The sequence below is a fragment of the Metopolophium dirhodum genome, chromosome 3 (assembly GCF_019925205.1).
Source record: "Metopolophium dirhodum isolate CAU chromosome 3, ASM1992520v1, whole genome shotgun sequence".
Lineage (NCBI taxonomy): Eukaryota > Metazoa > Arthropoda > Insecta > Hemiptera > Aphididae > Metopolophium > Metopolophium dirhodum.
In genome coordinates, this window is record NC_083562.1 from 5654264 (window position 1) to 5681814 (window position 27551).

The 27551-nt window shown below is 29.2% G+C and overlaps 3 protein-coding genes across 3 annotated transcripts; all 3 read right to left on the bottom strand.

Moving 5' to 3' along the window:
- Positions 1-1369: 1369 nt before the first annotated feature.
- Positions 1370-9816, bottom strand: LOC132941728 (15-hydroxyprostaglandin dehydrogenase [NAD(+)]-like). Its single transcript, XM_061009877.1, has 6 exons — positions 9065-9816; positions 8108-8231; positions 5508-5614; positions 3775-3948; positions 2805-2962; positions 1370-2743 (listed from the first exon to the last, which is right to left on the bottom strand). The coding sequence occupies exons 1-6, from the start codon at positions 9155-9157 to the stop codon at positions 2629-2631; spliced, it is 771 nt and encodes a 256-aa protein (XP_060865860.1). The 5' UTR covers positions 9158-9816; the 3' UTR covers positions 1370-2628.
- A 3093-nt stretch (positions 9817-12909) lies between these two features.
- LOC132941730 (ubiquitin-conjugating enzyme E2 variant 2) lies at positions 12910-17420 on the bottom strand. Its single transcript, XM_061009878.1, has 5 exons — positions 17406-17420; positions 17169-17315; positions 16514-16656; positions 16292-16417; positions 12910-13889 (listed from the first exon to the last, which is right to left on the bottom strand). Exons 2-5 carry the CDS (start codon positions 17188-17190, stop codon positions 13749-13751), a joined length of 432 nt encoding a protein of 143 aa, XP_060865861.1. The 5' UTR covers positions 17191-17315; positions 17406-17420; the 3' UTR covers positions 12910-13748.
- Positions 17421-22132: 4712 nt separating this feature from the next.
- LOC132941727 (leukocyte receptor cluster member 1 homolog) lies at positions 22133-25677 on the bottom strand. The gene is made up of 3 exons (XM_061009876.1): positions 25455-25677; positions 24537-24636; positions 22133-23009 (listed from the first exon to the last, which is right to left on the bottom strand). Exons 1-3 carry the CDS (start codon positions 25475-25477, stop codon positions 22293-22295), a joined length of 840 nt encoding a protein of 279 aa, XP_060865859.1. The 5' UTR covers positions 25478-25677; the 3' UTR covers positions 22133-22292.
- Positions 25678-27551: the final 1874 nt, after the last annotated feature.

Here is a 27551-nt window from a genome sequence, read left to right on the forward strand (position 1 = left end):
TATTTTGTGTGGGTACCTAGGTAAAAATAGTTTTAAACCAATACTATATATAACTATAGTGGTATACGTACCTGTTAGGTATTAGAAGGTTATTATTGTTTTTCAACGATTATCATTATTATATATTGTGCAGTAGAGCATGTTGACCATTATAATGACCTATATAAAATATATATTATTATATAAGTATTGATAATTAATTAATTATATAAATAAATTATATTATGACTATTGATAATTAAATAATATCGCGAATTAGTTTTGAGAATTATACCCATATATAAATGAAATAGCAAATATGTTATTAAAATATTATAAGCTAAATCCATTTAGGAAAAGCCAAATTCACGCAACAAAGCATGAGGCCTCAATTTCATCCCATATTTCGATAAAATACTAATTTGCCATGTAAACTTAAGTACATATTTACTTTTATGCGTTATATATAAAAACAGTTATACCATATCCTCTTTATGGTTTGAGATTTTTAATATATATAAGACCAAAACTTTTTAGGTTGAGATTTTAGAAAATATTACATAATATTATTTAGGTAATGAGAGTTATCAATTTACTTAGGGCTTTACATTGTGAATCAAATAGACGATAAATGTAAATAATCACTGCTATAGAGTATTGACATTTTGAAGAGAATATATGATAAGTATAGGTGCAATTTCAGTTTTCGACTTGGAGGGGCTTTAGTGCTTTACATAATATTTAAATGAAACAGACCCGTGGAGGGTCAATTAACTACCAATTTGATTTATACTATTCCACTACCAAGGGAGACTAGATTATTTTTACCCGAAAATAATAACGAATAACAACCTCTTTTTTTCCGGGTATTGGCCCGATTTTACGCGGCCTACCGAGATTTTCTCGCTAGCTCGCCGGTTCAAACAAACCGGGGCCCCACACTCCAAAATGCGCCTATGATGATAAGTTTTTAAAATTTTATTAGGTTTTTGGGAAACCAAGAAGGAAACGTAGATTTGGTAATACATACTTCTTTTTAGTATAATATACGACTATAAAAAAATATAAAAGAGAACAACATATTTTACCGTCAATAATAATGGTGATGTTATTACTCATTGCCAATTCTAAGACATTTAAACTTCTAATCTGTAGCGGAAAAGTTCTTGGCGTAGTTCGGTCATCGGATGAGAAGCGAATGACTTTCCATACAAGATTTGATTTCAGTTTTAACCTTTGAGATGATGCGCAGAATTGTAGTGTTCTCTCACAAATAGATACCTACCAATAAAGTGTTTTTTTAGAAATATAGGTATAATTTACCTATATTATTATCGTATACTAGGTAGTTAGATAGGTACTATAGGTATGTAAATAAAATTCAAATCAATAAATAGTATTGTAATTAATATTTAGCATTATAAAAAAACGTATATCTACATAATAGATATATATATTATATAATAATTATGTATTGGCTGTGGTCTGATATGCTATCTACGAGTTGAATAATTACGGCAAGATCATTGAATTTAAAGAGGGCGTGATATATTATGAGTGAATGTGTGATACGGTCACCTAGGTGGATAGATAATTATACCAATTGGTATCTACTAATGTACTATCGAATACCTAACAGTTATGAATAGCTACCTATATGTAGTTAGCATATATATTATATATTTAGATGATGACATTTTGCATGTTCCCTGTGTATATTATTATAATATGCACTTATAATAAGACGAAGATGATAATGGTACAACAACAAAATATCATAGGCCGGAAAAAAATACAATATCGTTATTAATTTTTAGTATCTTAAATGTGGGGGTTTTAAATATAATATACTAGTATAATTATATAAATTAGTAATTAAGTAAATAGCATACCATACCTATCACAAAACAAAATAGTTTCACAGCCGATGATTATTTTAAAAATATACAAAATTTGAATAATTAATTATTATAATTATTATTAGTTTTGGTGTAATGCGTAAACAATTATTAAAAAATCCTATTCATAAAAATATTTAATTATACATAATATATATTGTTTATATAATATAATATGTGTATAAATCGTAAGATATGATAAAAATAACGGTCGAAATAATCGTTAAACAATATTAAACCGATTTTTCTGACTACATATCTATATATTCCTACGATACAAAATATACACACATATATATATATATTATTTATGTATAATACGATTAATATATGAGCATTAGGTAGGCATTATATAGTTTTTATGTATACTTCGATATGATGATATTTGATGTATATGTACGTTGATTAATTTATATTTCCGTCGAAGTGACGTCAACATGAATATATTTTTATTTAACTATACCCAAATAAATCGAAGAACTGCGCTAAGTATTAACTATCAAATTAAATAATATAGGTACCTGCTTATTTTATATGTAACCTATTAAAGCATTATGATGATTTCCGCGAATAAAACAATGATATAATTATAATAACGATAAATTACGGGTTTTGAATTTAAATACGAAAAACATATAATTATATAAATAATAAATAAAAAATTTCCCACCACCACAGGCGGAGAATAATTTAAACATTAAAAAACGAAACAATTATTTTATAAAAAATTATTGGCAAATGGCGCTAAAAATTAAAAGTTAGGGAACTTGACTTCTTTGGCTGATTTATTGTTCTCGGCGACCCAAACCGAACCACTTTGAGCTTTCTGTAGTACGTGAATTAGCGCACGCCCCACACTTTGGGCACTGAAAACAAAATTGTGTTTACTCAAACAATTTTATATTTGGTTAATGATGATCGACATACGCTTGGGGCGCTTGTGACGCAACGTCCTTATCCCAGAGATGTATAAAATTGGGCGACAGTAACGCCAATTTAACGTCTTCGGGTATAGCATCGGTGAGTGTCATCCCTGGACATAAAGCGATCACTCGAATCCCCGTTAAATTCGTGTGATAAGGATCCTAGAATGCATAGAGTTAAATAGAGAACACTATAGCGTCAATATCTATAGTGATATAGTCTAATATAAAAAAAACCATAGCACGCTACTCGATATTTTTCCTCTACAAAGAAAATCTATGAATCATAAATATGTTTATGTTAATAAGTGATCATGACAACGAAAACCCTTACGAACCATCCAACATTTTATCGTGCAGTATCCATCCCAAAAACATATTAGGTACACGAGGTACCTATGTTAAAACCATTACAATACTGTGCACCACTCACTCAGTGCCAAGCACAATGTTTTGGGTATTTTTAAAACTAATTTTAAAATGTAAATTAAAAGTGTAGGTAACTAATGGCCATAGAAACCGAATTTGCAATCAATATCAATATAGAAAAAGTAAATATGAAACTATAATCATTTAACAAATAATATCAATATGTATATTTATTTTATATTTGTATGCAATTTATACATTGTCAAGCCCTATAATATTATTAATTCGTTTAGTAAAAAGTAATATTATTTAATATAAAATAGCTATTTAAACTGTTTTCGAATTATTCCCAAAAATAACTGGTTTAATGCAATAAGATAAATTTTAATAGAAACATAATTATAGTTATTGTCACCCCAGTCTTAGCCTTATTAAAATAATTGTAATACATTTATTGTTATAATTTTGAATTATCCATTAATATTTTTACATAATATTAATAATATGGTACGTCAGGTATAATATATGGTAGGTACATGTATATCATATAGTATATTATAGATAGCTAATACATATAATGTATATTACTGTATTATACAACTCACCCCGAATGACCTAATGAAACCAATTAGAGCATGTTTGGTCGCTGTGTAGATCGGCATGCTAGGACATGGTTTATATCCCATTGTAGATGAAGTTACGACAACTGTACCACCACGGCCTCCTTTGTCCTTGCCCATGAGTTGCATCGCTAGCAGTGTTCCTCTGATGACTCCATTCTATATTATGGACAGTAGATTTGAATATATTGATTATTCATTTTTATAAAACCACATGTTTACAATGTAATAATAATATATCCTACAAAAAATTGATGACAAATTATTATTTTAGATTCTGAGCGGATGAGCGATGATTTTTTTTTTATGTCTGTCATCGCCGTTTAGGGCAGTAACACGCTGCTTTGATTTTCTTCAACAGTATCTTGTTCGATAGAAAAGTGAATCTAGTTTGTGCATTCGGGAGGTCAAAATTATCAATAGTTTTCAAAAGGGAAAAACAAAACAAAAATTAAGGAAAAAACAATACCTAATTTTTGCGCAAATGTTTATTTCATCAATTCCTATTCTTAATACAATTTTCAACATATTTTGACTCGTTTTGAGCTGTTATAAGCATTTAAAGTTCAAATTTTGAAAAAATTGATCAAATTTAAAATTTAAAAATGTTTTTGTACTTCTTATTATTATTGGTTACTTATAATCGATTCATCGCTATCAAGCGTCGAATGTTATGTCCTCAAATAGGACTGAAAATGCTTTATTTGAAATAACACAATGCCAATTTTAGATGTTAAAAAATAATGAATAACTGCTGTTAATTTTGGACTGTACGAATTTTGACGATAACGCGGAAAGTATAATAGGGCGTGGTGGTCATCGAACTAAAAAATAAGTGCGTGACTGAAAAAGCGTATACCTATAGATTTATCTTTACTCGCATAACCCTGTAGATCGTAAATATAGTCAATACTTTAATAAGGGTGTGTTTCGAGTGTGTACGCATTTTTAATATTTATAATGTCAATGATACAACTTCCTAGATAATATTGTAGGTATATTATTATTCATTCCTTTTTATGTGCTTCAAATGTCAAGTACCGCCTAGTTTTAATTTCAGTCTGAACATTTTTACATAATTATAAATTTATAACTAATTTATTATTGTACTGAGTTATTGGTTTAAGTCGTTTAAGATATATTTTACAGGTTATTTTTTCTATTCAAATAATTGAATTTCGAAACGAAACCGTTTTTAGATTAAACTAAAACAGACCTATCATGTATAATAATAATATTAAGGGGATTCGATACTGTGATTTTCTGTTTTTGTCTAACACAATATGGGATTTTATAGACGTGTTCTTTTGCCAAACATTCCAATTTTATTGATCTATTGAAGCGATAAGAATTCTGAAAACAGATTTAAATTTGTCGTCAAGTCTACTTGAAATCAACTTTCCCACATGTTTGATATTATCCCCCAAATTTCTAAAAATGTCATATTAAAAAAAGAGTATTTAAACATTGTCGTAGGTACCTATTTTAATTTTTGGAGAGGTTAAAATCAAAAATATGGGATAGTCGATTTCAAATATAGACTAGACGACAAATTCAAATCTGTTTTTAGAATTCTTATTGCTTCATTAGATCAATTAGTATGTTTGAAAAAGAACCAGTCTAAAATCCCATATTGCGTGTGTGTTAGACAAAAACAGAGAATCACAGTTTCGAATCCACATTCCCTTAACAAAAATAATTAAGGTGTACCGTATTACCAAGTTCACATCCACTTCGAATTCCCAGAATCGGTCGTTGAACACACCTGCATTGTTAACCACTATGTCAAGTCCACCAAAAGCTGCTATAGTCTTTCTGAACGCATCTGCAAATAACCAAGCATATTATTATATTACACATAAAATTAGGGTTAAACTTGTACTAATACACCAACACTGCTAGGTTAGGTTAAACATGTAAAAAGACATCCTCCCTCAATTATATATCACAGATATTCAACAGTGTGAGGTCAAGGACTTATTATCAAAGACTTATATCAAAACAATAATATGCCCAATATGGCTCCTCGCTGCATCCCATAATAAATAGAAGTTCCAAACTTTCCAAAATAAATTCGATGGAAATAGTATTAAAGGCTCTTGGTTTCATGAAAAATAAACAGTTTCACTACTTTATACACGGGATTGCTCTATTACCTATACCAACATGGATAACAAACTAATTAAAAAACTTCCATGATAGAATAAATAAAATTTGATATAACCACTGCAAGAATGACGGAAAACCTCCCAAACCTAACTAAAACCATACCATCTTCAAGATATCTTCTTAGAAAACCACGAAGGCAAGCATAAAAAGATGACAGTATAAAAAGAAGGTATTTCTCTCTTATATTGCTATATATTATCCAATATAATAATATAATCATATAGCATCGTAAATTTTAATTATAATACCAGGTTTATGTCTTTGTGATATAAATTGTGATTGTAACGTTGCAAAAATATTATCTATGCTTACAAAATAATAATAATAGTTAAGATTTTAGGGGTAGTGTTAGTATTAAATATTAATTATTGTTATTGTTCTTCGATAATCGATAATGTTATTATTAATTTTAATTTTTGGCAAATATCAACAACGATTAGTAGGTAGCTAATAAAAACGAATGTAAAAACATTAAGCATTTGCCTACTATACTATAAATTATAATCAGTAGTGGCTCATGAGTAAATATTCTGGGGAGACTTAAATTATATAACATAAATTCCATATGACAACAAACAAGAAAAACCTTTTTATTGAAAAAATTAATTATATTAATACTTCAATTAATATTTAGTTAATATTTTTAACTTAATTTAACACTAAATTTGTTTATAAACTAATTCAATTCTGCAATCTTTATTATCTGCAAACTCATCAATAACACTCTCTACAAAAGTTGGATCCTTTGCCATACACCCAGTGTATTTCGTTAATCATAACCAGTGAGCCATGGAAATTTATTATACCAACTCTTTTGAAATTTTCTAATATATTTACCATCTTGACATGTTAATAATAAATGAGGAGTTGGGCGATTTTAATTTGATTTTTTTGTTCGTATGTTAAAGGATTAAAACCACTAGTTAGAAAAAATTCTATTATATTTTCTTTTTGCATTTTAAAATAAGAACAAATGCTGAAATGCTTATAAAAATTTAAAAAATAATAAATATTATACGGATATACGTATAATAATAATTATTAAATAATTAATAAACCGTGAATAAAACGTTTAAAACTAGTAAAACTAATTAAACACGGCACGACAATATAACTGTCGTGAGCCCAGGTAGTCTAGAAATCTGCACGGTCTGGTCTAGACCGGACCGGACCATGATTCGGTTTTTTCGGTCTTTGCGTATTATAATTTAATGTGGTTCGGTCCAGTTCGGTCTCTTCGTCTAAAAAAAAAAAAAGGTCTGGTCCGGTTCGATCCTTAAAAAAAATGGTCCAGTACAGTCCGCTTTCAAATTTATATTAGGTATATATTGTCCGGTCTACAGTGATCTGCATTTTGAACGTTGATTTAATTAATGTTAATTAATTTAATTTATATAAGGTACGTTGAATAATAAAAATCATTATCATGGTAAAATAATCGTTCGGTTTGGCTTCATTTTTATTTTATCGGCCTGGTCCGGTCATCCGGTCCGGTCCTGGTCTTTGTTAAAATATATCAGTCCGGTCTGGTCTGGCTTCATTTTTATTTTATCGGTCCGGTCCAGTCCTGGCCTCTGTTAAAAATTATCAGTCCGGTCCGGTCTATAAGAAAACGGACCGTGCAGAGCTCCATGCGTTCAATAGCGTCTATGATACGCAGCTTATTCTCCCCGGCTCCCTCCGACTAACCAGCCATGCCGATGCCATTACATGTTACGATTGCAACTGACGAGCTTCAGTTTCACTGAACCGGCGACCGCCGTAATGACCCGCAGAAATGACTAAAATAGTATTTCTATCGAGATAACTATTCATTTAGGTTTTCGATTTTGTGACTTTCAATTTAAAATAATAAACAATGAAAACGATATAATATATTTTCAATTCAAATAAAAATATTTCTATACATAATTATTGCAAGTAGCTAGTTTATTTTTAAGGGGAGACGCGATCTCAAAGTTTCCCCTGACGAGCCGCCCCTGATTATAATACAACTAGATTAATTATTCAAGATTTTGGCATTTGATTAGCTATCACAGCGCAGTTATCGTGACACTATACATTTAATTATATGCCTATTGTCTATTACCTAGAGGCACCTACGTCCTACTTATTAATTGGTTCAATGTTTATAATTGTAAGTTTTTACCTTGAAACTGTGGATAATCGGTGACGTCGCATGGACAAAATATCACTTTGACGTTTCCAAACTTGGCGCCCAATAGGTCGGCCAACTTGACACCGACGTCTTCGTTGATGTCACATATGGATACCTGTAATATACATAATATAGGTACATATATTATGAATTCAATGCTTATACTTTAGTACATATCGTTGAAGATAACGTATTATAACTTATAAATTATAATATGACAAAGTGTCAACACGATAGGTAAATGTTATATTATATCGTAGGAATTTTGTATAAAATAATACTGCCCATAATATAATATATTAGACGAGCATATAAAATATATACTTATACACTGGCGTGGCCACGACCAAGATTATGTCTATAGTATTGACCACTGGGTTCTGAACCCTTCCACACGAAGATATAGTTAAGGGTAATATATTAACTTTATTTATTATAATTCATCAAGTGGTAATGTGGTAATTAGGGGCACTTAGAGCAGTAATAAGTGGATCCAAGAGTCAAGACTCAAAGTCAAATGTGAAGTAGGTAAGAATTTATTTATTGAAAATAGTCTTGTACTCTTGTATATTTTATTTCGAGTATTTTATATTAAATTTCAAGATGATAGTGGTCCGGGGGATGGGGGAGGGGGTGGTCTTGTATTCAATAAAATAATATCAGAAATAATAATATATTTTAAATATTTCTGTTCTATCGTCAAACAAATATGTCAAAAAAAGGAAGAGTGAGTTAAAGACTTAAGCTATGAATACGTTTTTCTCAATACACGTCTTAGAGCGTGATAGATCCCATATACTATAGGAACGTCTATACTCTATACTATATTATGGTACATTTCTACGCAGGACTTGGTGTCCGATAAATCAGCTCCAACGTATCCACCGCCGGGACAACAACGGTACAGAACAATGACAATTATTATTATGCAAATAAATGAAATCTTACTTTGGCTCCGTTTTTCAGCAGCTCCTCGCAGTACGCGCGACCAATGCCGGCGGCCCCGCCTGTAACCATGGCGACCTTACCCTTGATGTCCATCGATCGCTGCAGGACTGTTGCGGTCCGGTTGCGAGAGATATTATTATATTATGATAATAATAATATAATATAGACACCTGATAGCCGTCTGTCGTACAATGTACAGGCACTTCTCACAATGATTACGTTTTACTATATTGTGTTGTAACGATAAAATATGAAAAACGTATAATATAAACTTGCGGTAACCCAACATACGCGTAGGTGTGCGCGGTGTAGAACAATATCGCCCCTAGAAGAATCGCGATACGTTGTGTGTTGTGTCACGCGGCTGTGTTATCGTGACAATAATTGTTGTGATCGGGCGCGTCGCGGCACATGACAGGGCGTATAAGACTGCACACGTACGCGAATTATTATTAGTGACAGCCGGTGAGTATGCGGCCGGCGTATCGAGAAAAAAAACGGATTCGACGATCGAACTAGAACATGTTGAATCCTATATAAAAAGTCGTCGTCGTCGATAATGCGTCCGGAAGTCGTGTCCGAAAATATAAAAATAAAAAACGGTCGAGGAAAACGATTTTGGCGGTCTATACGTTTGAGACGTGGTACCATGAGACGATATCATATAATATATATACAAACACGACCGCGGGTGACGGCCTCGCCCTTGCAAACGACACCCACGCCGGCGCCGACTGTATGGACTATTGTCCAGCGTGATGAAAATGCGTCGCCGGAGGAGTTTCGCGCCGCCGCGGGGAGCGCTGAGCGTGAAAAAAACCCTTTCTGAGAAATCGGCACGCGGGAAACACACCCTAGGATCCGTTTTCGAAGGGGTTGGACAGACGATAACTCCGAACGGCGGACGGTTTCTTGACGGCCTCGTGAAATTATACGTGGAATATATTATATGAACGCAATCTCTAGTCGGTAATTTGGTACGCGGCAATCTAGAATAACAATAATGCACGATTTACCAAATAACAAACAGAAAATAAAAAATTATAATACAGATGGCCATGGCGAGTATATATTATAATATAAATATTATATGATTCTGTCACCCAGAATTTTGATTCATACAACAATAATAATTGCCCAATAATATTATGAAAACGATTTTTAAATACAGTGGATTTTGCCATTGGCAGCTCCGGATATTTTAAGGTGAAAACCAAAAGTTAACAATCGATCTATTATATCATTGTCGTTCAAATGAGTACTTCTTTTTTTAACGTAGGTATCATTTTTGCTAGCAAATGTAATGATATTACTAAGTATATTTAATGATATTATTGTTAATTAAGTACCTAATTTATATACAACTTACTAAATGAATTTGCAATAGTCTTTAAATAACATGCGATTGTAGTACCTACACATTATAATTAGAAGCATGTAGAACATAAATGTACAATGAATCCCAATAATCATTATAATAAATTCCATAGCGTAAAACGTTATAACTTGCGCTTTAACTTTTAAGTTACTTAAACCCAAGCCAAATATTAAAATCAAATACTTAAATAATAGACCTTTTTATACAGGCTGTTGCCCATTTTAAGCTCCTTGTAGTACCTATCTATGTTCCATTTTACCACCCAGAGGCAGTGGCGTCATTTGGTGGGAGGGGGGGGGGCGGGCAACTCGGGCATTTGCCCCAGTCTAGTATTTACATCGACCTTAAGTTGACACATTTATCGTGCCCCCCCCTTTTAACGTTATAGCACTAGCCACTAGGTATGCTATGAGAATCTGAGTGAAAAAAATGTTGAGTCGGAAAGACAGTGAAAAATTGCACTAGTCTAATAAAAACTGAAATGACACCACTGCCCAGCGGCCAGCTCAGTGGGGATAAAATATAACTATTTATAAAATTATTTTATTAAGTAAAATAACAGAAATGTTTGTTATTTTAGTATTGGATTATTTTAATTTGAATTGTAGTATTAAATATTAATAATTGCGTATATACCTAACCATAAAAACAAAAAATTTTTTAACCTGATGGATTACTTTTAAGTTAACCGAGGAAAGTTATAAGTTATTTCAACTGTAAATTAAACTTGTCAAGTTAAAAAGTTGGTTAGAAATTAAACCAACTAGTTAATGACCACCTTAACAAATTTTTTCATTTTATAGGACATACTGCTAGGTTTTTAGGGCATAAATATCGGCCCTAATGATAACAAAATAACAATATGTATATTGTAATTTGTAATAAATATATAATTTTAATTACGGTGGTTTATATTGTACACAATAATTACCTATCAACTTAATGTAATAAAATTTAAGACTTTTAAAATATTAAAATAGTAAAATATATTTAGTTTACCAATAAGAATAATATATAATATATTTATATATTACAGTAAAATGGGGTTACTTTGATAATTTTTTACTGTTTTATAACAATTTTACTTTTTGTTTTATGGATAACTTCTGTAATATTAACAAAAAAACTCTCAAAATTAAATTTTAGTTAAAGCTAGTTATGATCAATTTTTTAACGTTGCTTATGTTATCTTTAGAGATATTAATCTTTTTAATATGCTATTAAAATTACACAACATAGTGGGTAACTTTGATACATATATTTCTTAATGTGATCAAAGTAACTACAATTCATAAAAAAATTAAATCATCATGGTACTCTGGAAAATAAAAATATAAGCGCATCAAAGTTGCCCCACAAAATCAAAGTTATCCCATCCTAGTATATATGAGGGCTCTAGTTTCAAAGTGTACATTATCCATGTTCACTACATTATGAGAAAACCAAAAAGACCAATAATAAATGTATAAGGAGATTGAACGTTCAGTTATTCAAATTCAGCGCTGACAACGATATGCATCTCAGTTTTCATGAAACATGGAGAATGTACACTTTGAAACTAGAGCCCTTATATTATACTTAGCATTTTAAAAACTAGTTTATCGTAAAAAGTATTTTAGTTACTGATAGAAATTATCAGAAACATTTTAAATATCATGATATAAAAAAATTCTACCAACATACATGAAATTATAAATTTTGGGATCATCATAATTCATAATGATTCATTTATTATTTATATAAACTGTTAATTAAAATATTTAATATTAATCAATATTTTTTTTCTTTGCCTATTCTATGCTAGAAACTGATTTTACAATTTCCCCTCCATAAATATTAAATACTAGTATCTAAATATAGTTGAACTTTGTATTCCATTCCAATTTTCACACAGGTACATAAGTACATAATATTATATAAGTCATGATAATCGTATTTCTTTGCTTTAGTTTGGATGGAATAATTGTTTATTTTCAGTTCGATACAATCTCCAAATTTTGTTAGTTATTTTAACATTTTGTTAATCATTATTCATTACTTTTATTCAATGTGAAAACATGAATATCAAATGTTATTATTTTTCGAATTATTCTAAAAAAGGAATACATATCCTTTCTTTAAATAATAATAATAATTTAAATAAATAAACAATTTACTGAAAAACTATTGGAGAATTATATTTAGTGTCAGTCATGTTTTACAAACTTAATTCAAATATTTATTTATATCTTCCATATTTTAACTAAAAATGATTAATATTGCTTAAATTTGTTAATAAATATAGTATTATCTGTTAAAAGTAGCATAAACTTAACAGTGCTGACAGCCATACACTATTTAAAAAACAATAATGGCAAATTTTGTTAACAGTTGTTATACAACTAAAATTTCAAATAATACTAGATTAAGGAGTTAGTTGAATTTCTAACTAATTGTTAGTAGAGCTTGAAAAGAGAAGAATTTAAAATGACAAGACAATGTTTTAAGTATTTATTTCAGGCTTGCCCCACATATTTAAAAATGTATTAAATGTAAAATTAAAAATAAAATATAATATAAATTAAATTGTTTAAAAATAAACTTCAGGTAATAAGTTTTTAAACCCTTTAAAACATAAAATATGTGTTGTATTTTTTTACATGTTCTTAAATATTAAAAACTAGTACAATAAATAACACAAAACACAGAAACTGAAGTGAATCTAAAGTTTAAAACATGAATTATGATCAGTATTAAATATTATAAATATTTTTTTTAGCTATTAAAGACGGTGAGAATATATTGTGAGAATGTCATTACTAGTAAATTATCTAATTCAATTAGTAATTACCTACCCACAAATAACCTCAAGTTATATTTATTATGATTTAAATATATATATTTTTTTTAGTACTTAAAATAAAACAATGTCTAAGTATCTATTTAAGAGTATATAATATAATATAATAGTATATAAAATATGCCTAAGTGTGATATCGCTTTCTGAACCATGAAATTAAATGAAAAATTAACAAAAATTATAAAACAAAATGACCTGTAAAACTTATATTCCTGTGGAAATATGTTTAAAACCAAAAATGAAAGGGGTAGACATTTCCCAAACATTAAAGGTAAAATCTAGGTGTCGGTCTGAGGAGCTGTATAATAGCAGCATGGGAATATAATCCTCAGGCAACGACCAATGAAGCGACGTTGTTGTTGTTGTACTGCTTGCATCGGCTGTGTAGGTTGTACCGGTGCGGCCGCTGTGGGTTGGTAGCGAGGCGCAAGGTACAAACTATTCCATGGTTCAGACAGCGGCGATGGCTAGAATGTGCTACCCTCAGGTGGCTGAGACATTTTCATGTTATCCTTAAGTGTCATTAATCGTCTAAGCTCTTGCAGAACAGTTTTGATATTATAATCACGTTGCCATCTAGCTAAAACTGGCACTTGTCTATTATCAACCTAAAAACAAAAAATAACAGAATAAGCTATCAAATATTTTACTCCTAACTATGTAAATAAAAAAATAATAATAATATTGGAGTTAAGCTGAACGAATCCAAAAACAATCATCCTAATACAATATAGAGCACAGATGGCTAGTTTGTAATATAATAAACTTTGATCGACCATTTGATCTTTTTCAAGATGATCGCTATTGACTTGACCAAATTCTTCGCCACCATTTTCCTTTTCTTTACCCTTAAAATTTGTATTACATGCCAAGATGAAATGGGTTAAATTGTTTAGTTGTAATGAATTTTAATAATTGTGAGTTAATCAAAAATAACATACTTAATGGAAGAACTTACTATAAGTACATATTTTTACTGTAAAATAATTAGAGAAAAGACCAGCGCTTAGCACCTGAATCATTTATTCGGGTTTCGGGTGCTGGGTGTATTTTGGGTGTTCAAACACCGGAATAAAAAATTTAAACAAATGTTTGGGTTTTAATAACCGTTATTATTTGGGTTAATATTGGTTAATACGGGTGTTCAGTAGTCTAGATAAAACAACTTATGGTGGCTGAGCACCCTCAAAAATTGTCAAGTCAAAATTTAAAAAAATAAATAATGATTTATGTTATTTATAATAAAATATAAATTCCTAATACGAATGCGCAGCATTTATTTTAGACCAAATTCAGTTTATTAATGTATAGTAGATACATTTTTCTAAGAAACTACAAGAACTAAGACAATGGGAAATTAATTAAGTACCTATTTATTGACCACTTGCTAAATCGACAGATATAAGTTAACTAAGGGCCGTTCTTACAATGTCTGGTTAACGACTGAAAATAAATTTTATTACCGGCAGAATTTGGCCAGTAACGTGTAAGTTATCTCAATAATCCAATCTGTATTTAATACCTACACATTTTTTATAAACGGTATCCTGTCAAAATAGCAAAAAATATATTAACATAAGAAAAACCGCATACTAAGACAATCCAAACAAAATTTGGACGAATTTAGATTAAAGCGCAAATAATATACTAGTCCTTCCAAACCCAATTAATTTTTCATCAAAACGACCTTAATGACTGTAATATTAAGGTACTTCTAGTAGTACAATTTAAAAAATGTTAAGATTATTTTTGATTTGGTAAAGAAGTTACTTTGTATCGGTCAGATTATAAAACCATATATGTTTGTAAATTCAATATTTTTAAATATATTTAATATAAAAACTTAATTTTTTTAAATGTTATTCCAGTCATAAATTTGCTAAAATTTAAAAAGTGCTCTGACTAATGCAAAGCAATGTTGTTTATGCATTCAAACACTTTTTAAATTTTTTAAATAAATCCTTGGGAAGAACAAGTCAGTCACAGCTATTCCTCGACGTCTATAAATATTTTGATCTTATGATCAAATGAAATGTGCATAAAGACTAGCACTAGTCACTACAATGAACAAAATAATTACCTAAAGACAACTTCCTAAAAATGACTAATTAATTGGGGCCTTAATATAGAATACGTTCTCAGCAATGAAAATAAAAATAAAATTAATCAAGAGAATCAAGGGGTAATTGAGATAACAGAATTGAGGCTGACGGTATTGGTTGGTAGTAGAGATAACGGAAAAGTACCATAATATCAAGGTAATAGTTAACTAAATTCATTTTTAAAATAAAAAATGTAAAAATAAATAACTTATCAAAAAACACAGATGTAAAGAAAAAAAAAATCAATCATTGATGTTTAGATATTGATTACCTTAATACATTTTGTAAAAATGATTTCTAATTTTGGTCATTAGTAGAAAGTAGTAGATATGGAGTATAATTGTTTTTCATTATATTGTATAAATGTTAGTATTATTGCAAGTTTTGTATAGTAAAATAATAGTTTAAGAAATAAAGAAAAACAACGATTGAAAAAATTAGGGGATGAAATGTATAATAAATATACCTACGGCACGTACAAAATATGCTATTCTTATATCTTAGTTTTGTTATGTAGAAACCAATGTATAATGTTTACTCTTTTTATAAAATTTTTGTATTTTATAAATTGTTACTACCTAGTTAAATTAAGATTAATTTCATAAAGAGATGTAAGGTAACATTTATCTGGAACATGTTTATAAAATAATTAAACATATGAAATAAATAATATTTATGTAGTAGGTAATGCACAAATAATAGTTTATAGTACCTACTACCATTTATACATTTTTATTTTTATTAAATTCAATTTGTCAATTTAAGAATTAAGTTATTTATATAATGTATGAAATTAAATTTCAATGATGATTGTTTAAGAATTATTATACTTGTTTTAAATGGGTTTTATAAGTAACATGATACAAATTAGATGGTAGCTATAGAAAAAAGTAAAATATAAATCATACCAATCCACTTGTATTATGCACACAATTCATATTGATACGCGTCACAAAGCGAGCAACAGGTGCATCATCCGGATACATAGGACCACATTCTACTTTTAAACTGTACATTCTATTTTCATAAGGAGTCTAAATAAGAAAACATAATTATTAATACTTAACACTTCAATTAAATATGATATTTATTTAATACTAAGATAATATTATGTATAATAATATTCATACCCTAGGTGGTCCAATGATCATTCCAGTCCATTGTGTTAAAGTCATATCATCATCTTTTTCAAGACCCCAACTAATAGTGCCATCGCCCACACCTTTTTGTCCTTGTTCCAACTCTTCAAGTAGTCTAAAATTTCTTGGAATCACTAAAGAAAAAAAACATTAAAAATTATTATTGATAATTAAATAACAACAGAGTTGTGGCTATATTATAATTGCTGTCTCGAGAAAACAAAATAATCTGAGTCAAAACAAGTGTAACAGCGCTTACAACATTCGCCGTCAGGCCAAGAGAGAGCCATCGACTGTGTATTCGTCCACCTGAACTTAAGGCAAACAATGGTGGGAATTACAATAGTAAATTGCTGTACAACATGTCGATAATAATATTATACTCAGGTCGGGGAAAACACATGGAACGTAACAAAGTCTCGGTTGAGTAAAATATGATATTTTGCGAGTACAGGCGACAACAATCATTTTTTCGGAACAGCAGACCGGATCAGTCGGAGACCATACGGAATTCGAAGAAAACGCGGTCGCCGCCGCCGCTCAAAGACAAAACCGTGGACGGGGCAAATCGTTCCAGAGCGGTCGGTCGGACGAGACCGACAACGATGTCGCGACGTGCATCGCCAGAGCGACCGCGTGTACTCACCCACTGTATTCGTGATGGCCATCTCGAACGAAGCGATTGCTAGCTAACGGCAGCGTGAAAAAGGCGAGAACGTCAGTTCGGTGACCGCGGTCGGTATGGATGTCGATGGTCGGCTGGACGGTGAACACCAAGTCCGTCGTTGTATAACTATATATTGTTATTATTATTATTATTATTATTATTATTATTGTTAAATATAATATAATATATTATTGTTATAACATTATACGATATTACGTGAGAGCACCTATCATACGGGACACGGCAACGGCAGTCGGTCAGAGAGAACGACGGCGGAGGCAGCGACGACGGCCGCAAATGATTGGCCCGGCGCTTCCGAGAACAGTGTGGCCAAAAGTCCGTGGCCGGCCGGCTACATTCCGTGGCGCACGTGCACTGTTCGTCTGGTCTTATCATATTATTCTTATCAATCCGGGAGAAATGGGATATCACCGTCATTGATTGCGACGTTGGTACCGTTGATTTGGTGGTACGAGTAATTTTTTTTTCGAACGTATCAATCTCGGTCTTAGAAGACCGTCGTGGTATAAATGAAATATTTAATCTATTCTGTATTTCTGTGGTATTACGAATAATAATAATAATAATAATAATAATAATCACCGACTTGAACAAGACGACGAATAAACTAGTCGTTGTTAAGTGAAATAATTGTCTTATAATTAATTTATTGTAGGTGGTGATAATTATTTTTAGATTACTGTGTTTTATCGATAGGCAACTTAACATAGTTTAAAGTGAATTGGGTATACAAATTACAATAATTTAATTTAAGACTTTAAGAGTTGTGTTTGTCATAACATTATGATTGTATACTTGATTACAAGTTACAAGTATACTACGTTATTGATTAATGATTTATGTAATATTTTGAAATTACCATTTTATAGCTCAAGTATTTTTTGAAGATAAGTATCATTTTGTACATTTTTAAAATTTATTTTTTACTTCGATAAAGTTGAACTATTTCAAAAATTAATCGTTTAACGATAACTTTTCCTACATTTCTCATAGCAGGCGTCTTATCAAACAGCGATTCAAAACAGATTGATTAGTGAGAATTGTTTTTTAAAAATGATACAAGCGGGGCTCCGTAAAAAAACTTAAAATAAAACTCAAAAGTTATTAGTGGAAATTAAAAAAAAAGTTGAGCGTAAATACACAATATTCTTTTATGAGTGACAAAATTTGTCAAAATTATGAAAACTTGCAATCTATTATGAGTTAGATATTAATAAAATAATTTTTATTTATATCTAAGATTTAAAAAATTAATACAAGGTTCTTCATAAATAGTTATTTTAATAATAAAAGAAAATAATTAAAAATATGTTTGCACGATTTTTTTTTTGTAAGTGTAGTAAACATGTTGATAAAATTATATAATTAAATGACGAATAATGATTTTAGTTATTTTGTTATAGTTAAAACATTTTACTGGGAGTACCCACTTGAAACTATTAATGTATGTATATATTATTTACTGTATACACACAAGGACATTTTAAAATGCAGCTTTTTTGGAAAAAATTACTGTAATCTACTTTACGTATTGTACTATTGGTTTGGTTAATAAAATGAATTATCTTAACAGCAGTAATATCATAATACCTAGATACTTAGTAATATTGTCATTAGGATGGCAGATCGTCTTCACTCAGAAGTCAGAACCGTTTTTCGTATTCAATGTCATTGAATTTAAATTTAACACATCAATCACAGAGACTGGGGCACTTGCCCACCTTTTTATTCAATTGTATTTTGGTGTTCATTATTGATAATACATAAAATTCAAACCGATATTGAATTATTCAACATAAACATATATTATTTGTAATCAAAGCAATTTCGTGTAGGTATGATACATAAAAATAATACATTGGTTATCTAATTTTTATACAAATTTTTATTTCACATTTACATTATTTATAATACATGAACATAATACATAAGTTAGGTTAGGACAATATTTTTTTAATCTTCAGTAGCTGTACCACAGCACAACATACGCCTTATAAATTTTTTTGTACGTGACCAAATCGTACGGCGTCTTTTTTTTATGTTTTTCCCGGTTACCTGCACCGAATCCAGACTCCTCGAACCGGACGGCACATCGCTTTCAAATTCGATTGCCGCAATATTCGGCTTAGAATGATAATATGTCGCGACGCCGTTAAATTCTGCACTGGCCGAAGTCGAAGCCATTGATCGGCGCCCGTTTTGTGCCGATATATCGGTGATTATCGGGTCCACTATTTGATTTACCTCCTCGACCGCCGCTTGAATCTTGGCATAATACGTTGACTGTAATCTTTTTGCGGCCATAGCACCGAAATATTTGGCACGGCTCGAGATTGGCCCGTACATATCCATTGGCCGACTCAACGACATCGAAGGCATGATGTATGCTCGGCGTTTCCGACGAACCGTTTTTCCGACGACCAGCGGCAAGTCCTGCTGACAAGCCGCGACCAGCTTCCGGAATATCGATTCCGTTATTTGGTCTATTAAACCGTTGGGCGCATTCCTTTTTTCCACGATCGCCACTTCAATGTTGGCATAATAAGTTGTCTGCAGTCTTTTTGCTGCCATGGCACCGAAATATTTGGCACGGCTCGATAGTCCCCCGTACAAATCCATTTGCCGGCTCAACGACATCAAAGGCACGATGTAGGCTCGGCTTTTACGTCGAACCGTCTTTCTGGCGGCGACCATTGCACGGCTCGTGGTACTAACATCATCCAACACGTCATCTAACTGGTTTAGCGTATTTGAAGACATTTCTGTTTTAAATAGAAGAAGGCGAGTAACTGTAAGCGCAATCTTATAACAATAAATTATGAAGTGAAAGACAAATGTTATTTTAATAGTATAGTTGACCGTTCTCTTGGAAACTATATATATTTAAATATTATAGTTACTATTAATATTATTATTTCAATTCAAATTTTGCAATTAAATAAAACTGGCAAAAAAAATTAAAAATTCTGCGCATACAAGGTGACTTACCAAGCATGCTCACCCCCATATTTTTTTCTTTTTAATGGCAATTGAGTATATATATTTATTGACATTGGCCTTTGGTTTTGGAAGCATTATAATTATTATTATTATATCATCATATATTATGATGACGTTACGGCGTTATGCAAATATTTATCAAGATTATTAGTATATGCCTAAAATATTATATATACTATATAGAAATTCCATGGATTAAACCGGTTTAGTCTAGTGAATTTCTATTATGAAAGTCAAAAAGCGTAAATCTGAAAGCCATGTGCCCGTGTTTGAACGTATAGCGGAAATAGTGTCGTCAAAATGAAAATGAAAAAGTGGTTTAATTGTTTGACCAACGCATACCGTAATATTAAAATGTTTTATAATATTAAAATATTTTTATGAATGAAATATTCATTGATAATAAAAGATTCCATAGCCTATACCAGTTTCATATGAGGCCGTGTGCTATTTTGAACAACAGTAGCGCTTAAATAATTATCCATCTATAAAAAAACAATTTATAAAATATAATACAAGTCTGTGGTCATCTGTTCCCGTTGAGCGTTTATTTTCATTTCATAGTTTTGTGCACTCACACAGTAGATCTAATCAATCAGACAAAATGGGTAAAATTCCCAGTAGTTATCAAAAGCGACGTGAAAAACAAAAGAAAAATGAAGGAAAAACGGGAATTTTTACGCAAAATCTGTTTTCGAGAAAATCGATTTTGGTTTTTGGTATAGGTAACTCTAAAACCAATGACCGTAGGGACATGAAATTTTGACTGAATGTTTATAATTGCATTTCCTATACACCATAACATTTTCCAAATATTTTGACTTATTTTGAGCTGTTTACGGACATTGTCAATTTACATTTTTTTTAGTTTTTTTTTTCTATAAATATCAATAAAATGTTATCTGTTGAGTAAAAAAGCTTTAAAATTTAATAGAAGGCTCCTAGGTTATTGTTTCAAAGGCAGTTGAAAAAAATGAAAAATCCTTAGTCACAGTTTTTATTTATAAGCATTAAAGTTCAAATTTTGACAAAATACGGAAAAATCACGAAAATTAGCAAACTATTTTGAGTTGAGAATTCATAAAAATTTTTCTTTTTAAATCTAAGATTTGAGAATGTAATATAAGATTACTCATAAGTTTGTCTACCTTTTATCAAAAAAAAATGTCTACAAGAAACTTAAATTAAATTTTTATGAGCGTCTGAAATTTATATTTTTACAACGTTTGATATTCACTCGATTTCTCATGTAACAATTTTCTTATTTTATTGTAATTAAAAAACGAATAAGTCTAGATACTTGAAAATTTCACTGAATGTTTATATTAGCATTTTCTATACACCATAAAATTTTGACTCTTTTTGAGCTGTTTACGGACATTGTCAGTTTTCAATATTTTTCGATTTTTTTTTCCATAAATATCAATAAAATTTTATTTGTTGGGTAAAAAAGCGTGAACATTTAATATAAGGCTCCTGATATATCGTTCTAATAGCAGTTGTAAAATATTAAAAATACATAGGCAAAATTTTTTTTATAAGCATTTAAAGTTCAAATTTTGACACTATTTATCAAATTTATAATTTATCAATTATTTTGTAGTTAAAAATGTATAAAATGTTTAACTTTTATGGCTAAGGATTGAAAATTTAAAACAAGGCTCCGCGTAAATAGGTTATATAAATTACTTTATTCACAATAATATCATCAAATATACTTGGTAATATCATAGGCTGACTGACCGTTTTCGCTCAGAATCGTTTTTCTTATACAATGATATTATATCATTGAATTCAAATTTAAGACCATCCATTACAATTTTATTTGCATTTTATGCTTTTCAAGTATCGGATTATATTATCAATGTTTATACTTTAAAATTATAGCTGCCAAACGAATGTAGATAATTAGGTACCCGGTATTAGAGTTAAAATATAATTAATTATTGTTATATTTTTATAAAATATATAGTTTAAAAATAAATGATAATATTATTATTATTCAACATTTTATTCAATAGGTACAATAAAATATTTAAAATATTTACTAAACACAAAAAATTATTTTTCTAGATTGTATGGTTATGAATTAAAACTTGTAGGATAATTTTGCTTTGCTAAGTATGGATTAAACTGAGAATTATACTTTTGAACAATAGCCGGTTTTGGTTGTGGTTTTGAAACTTCGACAGGTACAACTCCATTTATTCTTGCCAATAATTGACTGGCTCTAAACCTCTCTTCCCTTTCTCTCTTTAATCTCTTTTCTCTAAGTTTTTCCAAAATTAATTTATTTTTGTTTTTGTCATTAAATTTTTCTCTTTTCTTTTCTTTTTTCTTATGTTTTTTCTTATGTTTTTTTATAGGTGATTCGTCCTTTTTTTTTATCAATTCTTTTGAATGTTTACTGCCTTTTAGATCCGTTTCAACATATTTCTTCATGACAATAAGTGGATCATTAAATGTTTTAACTTTTGTTTCAATTTCTTTATCAGTTTCACACAAGTCTAATCGTTTTGGTTTCTTGTTATACCATTGTACATTCCCAGTCACCTCATCTGTGTCCTGTCCTAAATAAGTAAGATAACCAACTTTTTTTTCATATGCTTCTTTTTCTTCCTTTTTTTCCTGTTCGTGTTCTTTGTTAACACCTGTATGAGCAACATGCCCATCTTCAAGGTCTTGGAAAAAATTGACATGACTCAACACTTCAGGTTTAGTTTCTTCGGGTCGGTCTCCAGAGTCATCATATCTTTGTTTTGATCTATTTCTCAGCAATGAAAGTTTTGTTTCTTGCTCCTGATGTAAAACATAAGTATTATTAATATGCATCTATAAATTTATTGTTCATAAAATTAAAATTATTATATTTTAAATATAACCTATATTTATACTTTATAGTAATAAATATGTAATGTGATACTGTAGAATAGAATTTTAAAATAATTATATTACTAAAATTGTAAAACCTACAGATTAAAAAAAATATCTATGAATATAGATTAGAGTTAGGTCAATACCTCCTTCATAGGCGTGCGCGAACTTCAATTTCCGGTCGAGCCTGGACCAATTAGTGTCCCAATACTTGGACAGAGCTTCCGGTTTTTTTAACACATCAACATACATTCTTAATTTTAAATTAATAACTGTGTAATATTTATATGTATAAATATAATCAGTTGTATGTTCACACAACATTAATGTGCTCATTTCTAGACATATATTTTTGAAGTTAAAAATACAATTTTAAATTCATTAAATTCATTGTAAAGTGTAGCCGCTGGGTTACTCCTTTTATCAAGCAACTCATGTCAACTTATTATTACTTATAGCTCATATTCTTATTGTAAAAAATCTAATTTACAGATTGTATATATTCTACTACAAAATAATAAAAAAAAAAAATTCATTAAAATCAAATGATATAAATACAAAAATACAATTATGTATAGAAAGAAGAAAACACATTGCCCAAAATTTAAAAAAAAGCCTAAACAAAAATGGTTTTTGGTTTAATAAACAAAAATTTTGTATACATATTATAATATACATAATGCATATATGTATCTACATATATATTTAGTAATATATAAATGTGTAATTATGAAATAATTTTAATTAAAGAAAAACTTTAAATTAATTCTCCTATTATCCATAATTTTGAATTTGTCAATCACCGTGTCAATGTTACTTCTGGTTCAGTAAACATTAATAATAAACTATTAAGTCGGGCTTGGACCTTGATGCATAGTTAGTACTCCTTAATTCATTTTTTACAATTGTTAATTTTGAAAATACCTGTTCACAGGAACAACATGTAACAGGTATTACACTGGTCACTAATAAATTCAGTTCAGTGAAAAATCCATTAAATTATTTTATGTTATTATTGGTTTTCATTTAATCAAGCCACAAATGGATAGATTTATTATTATTTATTAGTAATAGTATCTGGTTTACCATCGGTAGCTATGTATTAAACGATGTCTATATGTATAACCAACATATTAATGTCTTTAGTCATACTACATATTTTGTACACAATGTTTTTTTTAGACAAATAAAATTTATGTAGTGGGATACACAAATATTTTAAATTTTATTTCACTATCACAATTTACGACAAATAGAATGTTCAAACATATTATTATAATAAATATATATTATATAAATTTTAGTATGCCTTAAAAAGATTCCGGTCGAGTCCTGTGCGCACGCCTATGACCTCCTTATTTTGTGAAATATAGTTTTCACTTTTCAAATGTAATGCATGATACTTTGTTTTTAATGACAAATTATAATCAAACTTATTTTTTAACTACTTACAGCTAACTGTATCCTCATCTTAAGTTTCTTCTCTTCTTCAGCGGCTTGTGCTTCATCGCGCCTAACACGCGCAATGTTATCTTTGGTTCGGACATGCCACCTATAATAATATTAATAAGGTATGTTTAATGATTATATTATTAAATTATATTTTGAGAATATTGAGGAATGCATTATATTCATAATAAAAAAAACACTGGTTTTAAAAATATTTTATAATTGGGCTAGGACATTAAGGTTGTAACTTATAAGGGTGATAAGTAGGGCCCAGGTTTTAAACGCTCTAAAACAGTTCATAAAAAATTTATTTTGCTTCAATAATGACTTTAAAATTGACATACAAAATGACTACAGTAGTTGTAGGTATGACATACAAATATGCATTAAAAATAACAAATGACCAAAAAGTGCTAAAAAATGCAAAATAAAATTTTTCCATTTGAAGTATGTGTTTCATGAAACAAATTTTGTACTTGAAAATCTTTGTCTAAGATCACCCAAAAAAAAGTTTCTTTTTGCATTAAAATACGGCCCTAGTGATAAGTATATCATAAAATCATATACTCTGTTTTCTTATTATACAACCTACCTTTTAATGTTTAAAGAAACATGATCTTGTTTTACTAATTTAATATTATTCTAACATAATACAGTCTATTAATTATTTCACCTACTTATTAACTTATTTTCTAATCAATTCAAAATATTATATTGGAATACAATTTGGTAATACCTCGGGTAATACTTAGTACTTACTACGTAACATGTATCAAAATTCAAGAATATCACTCCAAATAGTTTGATTATTTTTAATAACAGTAAAATAAGATCAGTACGCTAAACCACAATATAATTGTTTTTATTTAAAACAGATAGACTAATGGTTGTCTATAGACTATAATATTGTAGTTCACTTACCTCTTTTTTGGCAATATATTCATTTTGATTTTTGATGTTTTTGAAACAGTTCTTAGTTCTTATTTCTTAAGCAAACGACCGCAGAAACTTCCTAATATTTATTTTTGAGTAATGACTAGTGACTATTGGTGTAATGAATAATTTAATATCAAAATGTATGTTATTTACGGAATAATAATTATTTAATATTTAATAATTAATAATTATTATCATTTATTGGATCCTTAAAATTGTTCAAACTAGTGCTTATCAATTTATATCAAATCTGTGATAACATAATCTAGGAAGATAACAGTCACAGCATTTTTTGAAAAAATCGATTTTATATTTTTGGTCTAACCCACGGTTTAAGATAGATCTATATCTTTCTACATAAAAATCTGTGGGTGTAAATCAAAAACTTAACTATTCACTTGAAATATTCACCAAATAAAATTGTCCATTTATGGTAACATAATATTCGAAATATTTTGACTCTTTTCAAGCTATTTATAGCCTTTAGAAATTTTTGAATTTTGTAATTTTTTTTAAATTATTGACAATTGAAAATTTAATGCAAGTGTTCTTATAAGATACTTTAACAGTACTTCAAAAATATTAAAGATACATAGAAACTAGAGAAGGAGAATTTACGTAAAATAATTACCATCAGTAAATGTACCAATAAAATGGTAAGAATGGTAAAATACGTAGAATCTAAGGTTAAATAATAACATTCCTTAGAGCTATCTTTTTTATTAATAAATACGATTGTTTTTATTATTGTGGTATTCTTGACAAATTTATCTTTCTATTAATAACAATACCTAAAGAACTAAAAATGGATCTATTGTTCTGTATCAACTATCAATATTTAATTATATTCATAATAAAATTAATTTGTCAATATTATGACAGCTTTCTTTCTTTGTTCATTATTTTATGTTCAAAAGTCAAACATTTATATTTATTTATTTTTACAGTTTTACCTATTACTTATATAATACAGGGTCGAGAAAATAAACATAATTTTTATATAAAAATAATAATTAAAAAAGGTGGGCAAGTGGATGTCGCTCTGCTGTACAGTAGGTTACAAGTGGGTCACTGTATAATTGATGGTATTAAATTTGAATTCAATGATATAATATAATTGTATAAGAAAAATCTCTGAGCGGAGATGGTATATCAGTCTAGGTTTAAGATATATTATATACTTATCTATGATAATAAAAAAATAATTGACCTATAATAAATTCCAAATTAATCATATCACAATATCCATTAGGTACTATAACGCGTTATACACTTATACATCAACAACTACAATTATACCGTGATACTATCATAGATGTATAATAGTATACTTTAGAAGTTTCTAGTACCCACGAATAATATTATACAATCACAACAAAATAACTAAAAAAAATATTCCAAGTTTTTAATATGTAATTTCGTTCAAATTTGAACTTAAAATGACTATAAAAATAAACTGTGTTTATGTATTTTTTAGATTTTTTGGTAAAAGAATTAACTACTTACGATTACATTTTCTATCCTTAGATATAAAAGTTGAACATTTTATACATTTTTAACTACAAAGTAATTATTCAAATTTAAATTTGATAAATTTTGTCAAAATTTGATATTGTGCCTATGTATTTTTAATATTTTTCAACTGCTATTGTAGCAATATATCAGGAGCCTTGTATTAATTTTTTACACTTTTTGGCCCAACAGATGAAACTTTATTGATATTCATAGAAAAAAAATTTGAAATATTTGAAATATTACAGTTCACATTAATGAAAAATTTAGTTTTTAAAAAGTGTTTCGTAGGATCTATATAGACAATTTTCTGGTTAGTTCAAATTTTTTTTCGGAATTCAAATCGGACAACGTAATAACTAACTTTAATTTTGTCAATACTTTAAGTCTTTTCAATTAAAATTGACGGCAGTAGCGAGGCCTCTTAAGTGTGCCTACATACACTTTTCATTTTCATGATGTAGGTAATAACAATTCTTTCGTCTTATACCAGTGATGTTTACTTGTACATTATTGTTGACAAATTACACAGTTTAAAAATTACAGAAAAAAATATCAAGGAAAAAGAGA